The sequence below is a fragment of the Parasteatoda tepidariorum genome, chromosome 7 (genome assembly GCF_982258835.1).
Source record: "Parasteatoda tepidariorum strain Cologne lab strain chromosome 7, Ptep-v5.0, whole genome shotgun sequence".
NCBI classification, from domain to species: Eukaryota; Metazoa; Arthropoda; class Arachnida; order Araneae; family Theridiidae; genus Parasteatoda; species Parasteatoda tepidariorum.
Window position 1 is genome coordinate 54590513 of NC_141761.1, and position 12157 is coordinate 54602669.

The 12157-nt window shown below is 27.1% G+C and overlaps 1 protein-coding gene across 1 annotated transcript; it reads left to right on the forward strand.

The window, feature by feature from the left end:
• Positions 1-578: 578 nt before the first annotated feature.
• Positions 579-11775, forward strand: LOC107451632 (astacin-like metalloprotease toxin 5). Its single transcript, XM_043045791.3, has 6 exons — positions 579-692; positions 2020-2081; positions 3755-3836; positions 7352-7481; positions 8613-8788; positions 11468-11775. The coding sequence occupies exons 1-6, from the start codon at positions 590-592 to the stop codon at positions 11686-11688; spliced, it is 774 nt and encodes a 257-aa protein (XP_042901725.2). The 5' UTR covers positions 579-589; the 3' UTR covers positions 11689-11775.
• Positions 11776-12157: the final 382 nt, after the last annotated feature.

Genomic DNA, 12157 nt, shown 5'->3' on the forward strand with positions numbered 1-12157 from the left:
AAGAGCGAAGGTTTGAGTCCCAGCGTTGACACTACGATATTTCCTCCATTCTCTTCAATACATGAAGGGTTTCCAGTGTCTTGCGTTCCCCAATTTGCAACCCTGTGCTTCTTTTCCAGTGAATTGGCACAAACAATAAAAAAAAATAGCCTAATAACACAGACAATAAATAAAAATAGTTTAAATGGATAATCTGAAATTATGAATTGAAAAAGTTTAATTATTGATAAATTAAATTAGGCTAATATTAATCAGCAAAAATTTAAAACATATCAAGCTTAACACTTATTTAAAAAATAACGTAAATATTCTCGTGTATGAAGGTGAATTCATTCACCTTGAATGCAAAAAAGACACTAATGAGTAATATCAATACTAATTTTTATCTGCTCGGATTGAATGCAAGAAAAAAAATTAAATATTGCGCCAATTTGCTTACTTGATAAGTAAAAATCTTTGATCAAGCAATGTTTGTTTTAGAAAAACGTCATTTTTACTAACAGCAGGCTTTTCCCATAAAAATTTGATAAGGAAATATTTAAAATAGGGAAGCTTCACTATGCAAATTTATAGTTTCAAAATTTGTTTGATGCACCTTAAACCTTCAAATATGAAGACTGTTGTTTTGTTTGCTGGCTTGTTGTCCGTTGCCTTAGCTAATGTTATTAGTCTAAGCCCTGAGCAGACAGAAGGTAATGTTTCGTTTTCTGCAATTTTTGATGATGAAAAAAACGTATTAAACAGTTTATATCATAAGATGCATCTAGAGTTTAGGGAAATTTGCATTAACAATTTGTACAAGAGGTAGATGTGAACCAGATTTTTTTAAGCTAAAAAGTGCATTTCCTTTATTTGCGTTTCTTGATATGTGTCTACTTAGCAGCAAAGAATAAAAATCACTTAACTACAATTTTGTGAGATCCTTTTTCTGTTAAATTATAGTTTAATATTAGAATTCTAAGAAACAGCTCACATTAGCAAAGTGTAAACGTTGTTGATTTTATCCGTGATTTGAAATGCTCTTTAACAATTTTAAGAAAAAGCTGGTAAGCCACTTGGTTCTAGATGAAACGTGCCTGCATAAGTTGGCATTTCAGGGAAAGGTTGCGAGTCACAATTTTTTAGAAGAATCACTTGTTATTTTGGGTTAATTCCTAGTTATTTGGGAAATATTTAATGCGAAGAATGAAATATATAAAAAATATAACGAATTAATAATATGATTTGAATTTATCCATAATGCATATGCTGTAAATTAATATAAAAAGTTATTAAATCCTAGTTAATTTATTTTAATTCCTAGTTATTTTGTTGTTTTTGTATATATATATATATATATATATATATATATATATATATATATATATATATATTTTGTATATATATATATATATATATCTATATATATATATATATATATATATATATATTTTGTATATATATATATATATATATCTATATATATATATATATATATATATATATATATATATATATATATATATATATATATATATATATATATATATATATATATATATATTTTGTATATATATATATATATATATATATATATATATATATATATATATATATATATATATATATATATATATATATATATATATATATATATATATATATATATATATATATATATATATATATATATATATATATATATATATATATATATATATATATATATATATATATATATATATATATATATATATATATATATATATATATATATATATATATATATATATATATATATATATATATTTGTGCGCTGAGATAAAGTAAATTGTAGCAATTTCAATCATCCAAACGTTAATCAAGTCTAATATTTCTAAACCATTTAATTTTCTAGTTAAGAAGTTATCATCATTAAAAAACTTATATTCAGCAAGAAAATGCGATTTTGACTAAACGCGGTTTTGACTTCATATCTTGACTAAAATCGAAATTAAATAATAAGAAGTATCTTGATAATTTTTTAAATTTCATTTTTAGAAGCAAGAAATGCTCTGGAAGATCCTGATTTATTCGGTGGTGACATGATTGGAGTTACTTTCGTAAGTATTCGAAAGATACTGACTCAATGTTGTCACCCTCTTATAGAATGTTTTTCCGAAAGTCTTGCACCAAGGAGAACTGAAGAAGCCGCTGTATGAGTGCTTTAAATGCAAAGGAAAGCTGAGATTTTTAATTATGAATACCTCCTCATTATGAAAATTTATCTAAACTTCATTTAGACAAACATTTGAAATTAGTTTTAAAAAATTATAGAATTTTTGACCACGTTAACTTAAGCAGTGTAGTGTCCGAGTAAAATTTTAAACATTTATAAAATATCGAAGTATTATTTGCTTTCATAAAGCTGTGTTTTTTTTTTCATCTTGTGGTTTTACTCCATTTTCCGATTTAGCATAAAGGTCTCTGGAAAAAGAAAACCAAAACTCATTATAAAAGTCATGAACTACAACATCAATTAGGAATTAGTAAAAACAGAACATTATTTGCAAAAAATAGTTATTTCGTGTGAAAATAGAGTTTTTGAAAAAGAACTTCAATTACAGGACCCATATTTCAGTATATTTCATAAATTAATAATAAATAATAAGTATATTTCATAAATTAAAACGTATATGTCACCAGTCTGCACTTAGACTTGAATAAAACTAGACTAGATATTTGAATAAAACTTTTATAGCGACTTTAAAATCTTTCCATTTAGTTTTAAAAGTAGGTAAGGCTTCATGTACATCCAATTTAATGCAATCTCGATTTCAAATATTGGCTCTTTAACTATACTATATTTATTAAAAAATTCAGTCACTGTCATAAAATACTTTCTTTTGAAATGTCTGAACAAAATATGCAAAATATGTAGGCATTATATTGAAGAGGTATGTTTGTCATTTCTTTCAATTTAATTTTCAAATTATTGTTTCTATATTTTTGTTTCATGTACTTATAATCATGTTCAAAAAAAATTTAAATTTCACTCATAAAAATTCTTTTTTTAATTAATTTTTCAATTCATTCTAATTGGGATGCATTTAAATAGATTATGCTGTGTTATATGTTAGAAATTATGTTTTGTTAACTGCTGAAGATATATTATGCACTGTTAGAAAGTTCTCAGAAAATCGCTAAATAAAAATTTATTTAAATGTTATTTTGCCATATTCAAACAAAACAGTCAAATAAGAATATATAACATGGTATTCAAACTGTTAACTGTGAGAAAATACTAACTGTGAGTCCAGAATCACCTCTTTTACGATAGGCAAAATAACCAAATAAACTAATTCAACCACATTCTACGTTGATAAAACACTACATTATAAACTACATGACTACTTGATATGATAAACTACAAACTACTTTTGATAAAGCACTTTTGAACCACAACTTAATTCCAATGCCCTTTAGCTAACTAAAAGCCCAGCTCCAATGTGCAGATAAATCTCCTTTTTACATTTTTGAAATTATGACAGTTGTAAATGGTAAAAAAAAAAAATCCCGTTTAGTTTTGTATTCAGGTATTTTTAAATATACTAGTTATAAACGGTTTCAAAACTGTAAAAGTAAAAAAAATGTTCTTTACCGTAAACTTTACGGTTAATTAGATGGACAGACTGCTGTCTGTTATTTTACTGTAATTTTAATATGAAAACTCTAAAAGTTTACTACCCGATTTAAAGTTGTTTTAAGCGCTATTTACAGAAATTATTTCTTCTAGGATGATGAAAGAAATGCTATTGTTGGCAACCATTATAGATGGCCAAATGCAGTTGTACCTTACGTTATAGATGACGTTTTACGTAAGAATTCTTCTTTGGTTTATTGTTTATTTATTTTGCTGTCTACTCGCTTAATTGTTATTTTTAATAAAACAGTGCCTTTAGTCTCTTTGTGCTGACAATTCTAAAATGCGTCATGTGCTTAAGGATATAAGTTTTTAGATAAAATTGACAAAAACTAATTTGATGTGCACTTTTTAAAATTTTGTCAGTAGAAGCTCGTTAAATAATCGATGGATAATCACCTTTTTTTTCTTTTCCCGATCACCTCAATATCATTTTGTTGCAATATCCAGAAAATAACTTTTAAATTTGTTCAAATGCTATTTTTATTGATGATAACTATTTAAATTAATGTATTTTTGCATTTTTTGACAGATGTTTCAGTAATTATATTGCACGATACATTTTCAGGGAAGTCAAATATATACCGAATTTTTAACATTTGTTTTAGTTTTTCGCTGCGCAGTTTTGGCATTTTTTTTAATTTTGTCTATTTTTGAATTTATTTTCCCTGTATTTAATAATATAACACATATTTTCCTTCTAATTAATAATAGGACATTTAATTCAATTATAAAGCAGAGCATTACTTTGTTTAAATTAAATTACATATAATATTTTATTATTTCACTGAAAAATATAGCAAATATACAAGAATTTCTTTTTATTAAAACTATTTAAGGCAAACTTCTAAAATAAAGAAAATATGGACTCATTGGCGAATACTTAAAAAAAGGGTTTTTTTATTTATTTAATTGAAAACAAAAAATCTTATTTCAACTTAATATGTGCGGTAAATTTTGATATTAATGTAATCAACTACAAGTATTTTAATAATCATTACGGAAATTATTAAGAAGAAGAAATTAAATAAAACTTATCACTAAGATTTTTTACTTGAAAACTTTCAACTAACACATTTAAAACAGTTTTTTTCAATATTTGTATATTTCAGGTTCTAAATTAGGAATATTTTACAATTTTGTCTTTGAAATTTCAAATTTTTAAATTTTTAATTTTTTAGAAATTTTGTTTTATGACCCTTTATTAAGAATAGAATTATCCTTTTATTAGAAAGAAAAAAACTTTAGGAAATCCAAATTTGCTTTGCCATTTTAATTGCTTTATTATAATTTTTGACAAGATTACTATTTTGTAGCTGTTTAGTTATGAAAGAGTTAGGGAAGAACTGTATACTGCTTTATGAAATATATTCCCTTCTCCGAAATGTTCAATTATATTCCTCCGAAATCTATCTCCAGAAAAAATCATGAATTTTCTGAAAGGTAAAGGAGGAGATATACTTGTATGAATATTGTTTTCTAGTCTACTAAGGTCTTGTTTCTTGTGAACTTGTTGGGGCTGAATGGAATGAGGTTAAATCCAGGTTGATAGCGGTGATTGGAATAAATTTTTTGAATTAAACTAACATAGTAAAAATTTCCTTAAATTAAAGAATTCAGTAAAGGAAGCTTAACCTTGACCTGCTCATAGGGGATGTCCGCGGAAATAATTACAGTGAAATCGCTGAATCACTCTAATTTAATAAAAATTACGGTATAATATTTCTCCGTGAAATGCTATTAACGGTAGATGCATCTAAAGTGCCAAGGCTTTTATACCATAATTCGAAGGAAATAATTATAGTAATTCCGAGGAAATAATTATAGTTTCCGAGAAAATAATTATGGTTAACCCCACAGGGGATATCCGAGTAAATAATTATAGTTCACCCTACAGGGGATATCCGAGGAAATAATTATAGTTAAATTTTACGTAAATAATTATAGTAATTCCGAGGAAATAATTATAGTTAATTTTTACCGTAATAATTTGAGTAAAGGAAGCTTAACTCTGACCTACCTCACAGGGGATATCCGAGGAAATAATTATAGTTAAATCTCTGAATCACTCTAATTTAATAAATATTACGGTTACAGCGTACATTAAGTGTTGACCTAACTTACACTGAGACAAAAGTGTAGTCAAAACTACTAAAATATGGTAAAATTCACATTCTTTCTGGCTCTATGGGGCCACCAAAAAGTTCGGTAAATTATATCGATGTGCTTTGGTAATGATGTTTCTAAAATTAACAATAAAATATGATTTCATAATATGTGAGGAATTTGGCTTTTGTGATTAAAATTCGTAATTTTATTATGATACATTCCAGTAGAGAAGGCAAAACATTTCTGATTGATGTATCAGTTAAATAACGTTTTATCGTTGTCAGGGGCAGAGGGTGCCATTTCTTAAATTTCATTAAAAAAAATCAAGCCCTGGTGTAAAATAGCGTAGTTATATTTCACCAAATATGGAAATGTTACAAATCATCTCACTCGTGTACATCTACAATGTATTTTTTTAAACTTGCTGTTTAGTTATTCACTTGCCTTAAAGTTGAATCAAAGGGGTTTTTTACAGTCTTTTATAGAAATTATAGATTGAAAAAGCTGTTCACATCATAGTGCGAACTGCATAATTTTTTCCATACTTTATAATTCAGCTGGAGTTCACTCATTAGAAATTATAAAGCTGACATTAGTCTCTCCTAAGACATTTGTTTACATAGTGATAAGGGCTGTTCCCAGCCTTCAGCTCTGAAAATGTTATTATTTCACTCAAAACTGTATTTATTTTTTAATTCTCTTTTCGATTTAAGTATTATAAAAGAAAGCGTTGGGTACTTAAAAATGTTATGAAAGGGAAAGTTATTCAGTTACAAATTAAAAATGAAACTTATAGAAAACTTTTAAATTTTCTTTAAAGAAATTAAAACTTTTAACAAGGTGTAAATAGCAAAGAATATGAACTTATATGCCATAAAAGAAGAAAAAGTCAAAGTTTTAAAAGCGGGTGTGGAAAATTAAAACTATTAAACTAAAAAATAAATTTTTGGTTATTATTTTTAAAAGCTTTGAGAGATCAAGAGTTTGGAAATTCAAAAATTATTGGAATTGCAAAAATTGAATCGGAGTACGAAACAATCGTGAACGTAAAATACAAAGCATGTAAAAATGTGAGGAAATAAGAATTTAATACAAATTCGCAAGCTTAAACGTATCTGTATTATCCACATTTTGAAACAGCATGGTTAAGATTAAACTCCTCGCTAACACTTAATCTTATAACTCCCCGGAACGAAAACGTCTGTTATCCGTACACTGCAAAAAAATAATTCAGAATCAGTACGAAAATACCGTCACTTAGGATCACGGTACGGGACAAAAAATCTGATATACCGTATTTTTTTCCCGTAATAATTATGGTACATTCACTGACAAACTCTAATTAAATAAATATAACTGTAAAAATTACGGTATTAGATGTTACTCTTAAAAATGGAATTCAGGGTAAAATAAATTTTACGGATAATGCAAAATTTTGGCATTTTATACTATGATTTGACCCGAAAATTTTTTACAGTGTACTGAGTTTTCCAAAATCCCCTAGTACTTATGAATCTTAGGTATAATAAAGGTATAAAAGAGAAAGTTTTTCTTATATTTTTCTTTCTTTTATCATTTTAGTTAAATATGAATATCTGGTGCAGAAGATAGAAACAGCCATGAATGAATATCATAAAAATACATGCATCCGATTCGTCAAAAGGACAGACGAAGAAGATTACGTTCGACTAGCTTGGGACCCTGATAAAAAGTAATTAAAGAATTTATATATTTTTTCATTACAAATATAAGAAGAACACTTTTGAATTTTAAAAGAAAATTGTGTTCTTTATCACTTTATGTGTTTTGTTATGTAAAAGAATAAGAAATAACACCTCATATAACTGTTATTGACCCTTAACATTTAAGGTTCTGTGAAAAGATTAACTTTTCAAGGTTTTTTAAATTATATAATTGTGCAAATTAATTCATCATAAATACGCCAAAATGCAATCCCACTGTCATTTCAGCATAATTAAAAAAATGAATAAAATGAAAAAAAAATTAAATAAAGTTAAAAAAATCAGGGTAAAGTAAGCCTATATTAGAACCTTTTAGCAGTAACATTTTTGTCCACCAAGTTTCCTAACGAGTTCGAGTCTCCATATCAAAATTTGAAATTTAGTAAATAATGAAATCTTAAACCAATTATGTTTAAAAAAAATAAATCTCTTTTAACGATTTAGAAGCCATCAGCAAGAAATTAGTTGTTCCAATATAAAGTTGTAAAGTTTGAACCTTAGCACGTTAGATTCACATTATTTCGATGAAATGCAGTGTATTGAATGAAATATGAAATATTCTCAAAACAGCAAATACAAAAATGATGATTTAAATTACCGTATATTTTGGCAACTGGAAATTATTGGCAGCCAAAATTCTTTTTTTTTTGCCAGGAGTCTTTCTACCGTGCAGTACGTTAATTTTATTACATTTTTTCTGCTGTAATTGCATACTATTTTTGCTAAGAGCATTATTTTTTTCAGAAATCTGACAGCAGTTGTACATATTGATTTGCGATGCTTAACCGCGAAAGTTATATCCATTCCTTTTGCGGTAATGAATTGAAAAATAAACAATAATAAGCAGTTATTTACAGCTATTTTCGTTGTTTTTTTTATCAATTTTGTCGCACATTACGATTAAAACTTTGACTAAAAGTGTAAATTAAAGTATATTTGCGCAACTTATTTTGAAACTTAATTATAAAATATGTAAGATTATGGAATTTCATAAATACTGCAGGTAGGAGAGTGAGTTACCATTAAAAAGTAATCGTACTGCAAACATAAAAGCATACTTTGTCTGTTTTTAAAAATATGGAATTTCTTAACTTTTACAGATGCAACTCTGCCGTAGGTAGAGTTGTTGGTGAACAGTTGCTACATTTGGGTAGAGGTTGTTGGCATGTAGGAACTGTTATTCACGAATTGGGGCATGTTCTTGGATTCTATCACGAACAAAACAGATCAGACAGAGATGATCATTTGATTATCTACGAAGAAAACATAAAAGATGGTGAGCGGTTTGTAGCTTTATATATTTTGAATCCAAAGAGAACATTGAATTTTTCTGTTGTTTACAAATTGATATTGATTCAACCATCTCCAAAAATTCAGGGTTGTATGTGAAATACTATAATACCCACGCGTGAAATTTTTTGCGCAGTACAAAAATTTTTGAAATTTTTATTTTATTGTTCGAACGATACATTGTTTTCGAACAGTTTCTATATCTATTGAACTATCGATTTGTACAAAATTGGTCAAATAGTTCTAGCAACTTCAAATTTAAAACACCTAGTTTTTGCTTTTTAATTTGATATTATGTAAACTATTGAACTGATTATGTTTAGACTCTGGGTTATGAACATATAAAAGTAAATTCGTTAAAATAATAAAAAAATTGTTACATTACATTAAAATTCAAAATTTTTTGATTATTTTTAAGGAAAATGATAAAAAAGAATATTTAAAAATCTCTTTCGCATAAAAATATATCTCGATGGGAAAATTTAGCAATTTTTTTTTTAATTTTTGTGATTTGCTTTATAGTTTCTGAGATATGGTAAATTACTCAAAAAGAAAAATTAACATTAAGGGGTTCAAAGTTTCAAGATTTCTCCAAACCAAACTATTTGGACCATATTTCCCAGATTATTACCTCTATGTTTTGAGGGTTAAGGAATACAAATTCGTACAAAAAGGGTGCATTCAAAGAGAATGTAAGTTTTTTGCTAAATATCGTCGACACTATTTAATGAACATGATTAATATATTATTTCTAGTCGAGTGCAGTTTAGTCGTGTTTATTCTATATCTATTATTTAAGAGTAGTCATTAAGAGGATAAGAAAAAAATCAAAGTTAAATTTCTAATTTTAACAACCATTTTAGTTTTTAAATTTAAGAATAAATTTTATTTTATTAAACAAGATGTTATTGTCATGGAAAAAATATATTAGTTTTTTTGAGAAATTAGTTGGTTGATAATAAGAATAATACGCTATCACTTGATCTGTTTCATTAAACACAAATTGTAAGAAGGAATTTCATCTTGTGATATGATGTGGTTAGCAATGAACATATAAATGGGATATTCAAACCATTATGGTTGAGTATTAAAACGTGAACGGGAATTATTAGGCCAAAAGTTAATCCGTTATAGGTTGCGCATTGTACTGCAGAATCTGTACTGATAGTTTCTCTGAAAAAACTGATTTGTCAGTAGTTGGTTGTCAAAAATATAAGCAAATATTTTGTGCTAGTTTAGAGCTGTTAGAGTAATTTCTTGCCCATTTTTTTTCTTGCTTAGATTCGATTTCCATCTTCACCTTCGTGTTATCCATGACCATGTTTCAGAGTTTTGATTAAATTTGTTTTCTACATTATAGTTCAACGAGAATCATCTATATCCAACAGGGTTTTCAAGCTTTCTGTCAAGTTTACTTACTTCTTCATTGCTTATTACCTAATTCAGACTTAATTGTTTCCTGTTTTTCCTTCTTTATCAGAATGAAAACGACCTGTTTGCTAGTGTCTTCTAAAGTTGAGTATGAATCTGAATATAAGTTTGCGTTTATGGTAGTTGATGTGTAATCGGTGGTTTTCTCTACAGATATGACACTATATTAGATCCAAAGATGCTTATGTTAACTGCTGTTCTGTTAATTTTTGAAATAGCTTAATGCCATCATAGCAGATTGCAAACAAAAAATTGCTTTCACAGCTTTTATCTTGAAGTCATCCATGAAAATTTCTAATAACCGTGCAATTGGAGAACAGAGACCAAACTTGCTCATTAATCGCTCTGCTGAGTGATATAGTTGTTTTAAAGGCCAAAATTATATAGCGGTTTCAATAAGGTTAAAGACTTTAAATATTTTTGCTTCTATGAGGTCAAGAGGATTTATCCCTGGTGATTATTAGTATTATATGTTTATTTTTTACTAAGCACTATTTTTTGTGATAGTCAGTAACATCAGTAAAATTTGGCAGTGTTCACTTGCGATGTCTTGTCATTTGTTAGTGTTTTTTAGTGAACAAAACCAAGTATGTGCGTCACAGTTTATTAATATTAGCACGTTTGTTTAAATATGTTTTTGCATTTCCGGTTAACTTTTTATGTTTTTTTATTAGTGCTTAAAATCTTGTAATAATTTAAATCCTTGCCTAGATGCGGCATCCACGTTAACTTTAGATCGAGCTTGAAATCAAGATAATCCATTTCTAAAGCTTGTTTAATAATTTAACCTATTAACATAATACCATATTTCTAGAAATTGCAGATTAATTGCTCTCGAAAATGCTTATACATATCTGGAATTGGGGCTCAAGACTTACGGAGAAGAGGTTGGCAAAAGCTATCGTTGTCGCAGTAGGTCAATAGCTATACTTAGCATTGAATTCACGATAAATGAAGAATTCGTCTGAAATCAATTTCAAAATCAATAACAACCAGTTTAATCATCAAGTGTATTTATCAGAATTTTCAGATAACCTGGGCTTTTGAGATGAGTCACTTTGTACATTTGCATCTTAAGTTTATACTTTTTACGTTATTTATATGGTAACTGTCAGCATATATGGTAACTAGATTTTACATTTTAATTGAATGAAAAATTAATCCTTTAAAAAATTCTTTTGTAATAGAAAATGTGAATAAATCTTGATGCTTAAATATTTGCTTCGTTACACAGGTAGTGCAAAGGACTTTATAAAGCTAAATCCGGAACAAAATATTTTATATAATGATTTTGACTATGACTCCATCATGATTTATGGCAACAAAGCCATGACCAAGAACGACAAAGACACCATGGTGGCCAAAAACGGAAAGATATTGTTAGATCCATTTCGTAAAGAAGAAATGACCAAAAGTGACATTGAAAGATTCAGAAAAATGTACAACTGTGCTTAGTTTCTTTCAAAATATTTTTGAAATTGTTCAAATATGATGAGTAATAAACAGATTAATGATGAATAATAAAGAAAATATTTATCTTGCTGTATCATTACAATTCATTTTGTTGTTTTGCATTAAAAAATATATATTATTTATAATTATATACATCTATTATTATATAAACTGACTATTTAGAACATTATTTTGTAAATTCTAAATACATAGATATAAATGTATGTATGATTGCCCAGACATTTTCTAATCTCCTATACCATCCTATCAAGAGCGATGAAGTTAGGCATGCTGGTAGTTCAAAGCATGAAGAAGGTCATTTGTCGATATTGGAACATTCCACAACGAATTGTACGAGTAGTATGAGAGAAAACAAAATGGATTTTTCTGCTTGGTGAAGCATTAGCCATTATTTGAATTTCAATTCGATGTTTGCAACTCGGAAAGAAGTGAAATTATTATTCCTAACTGT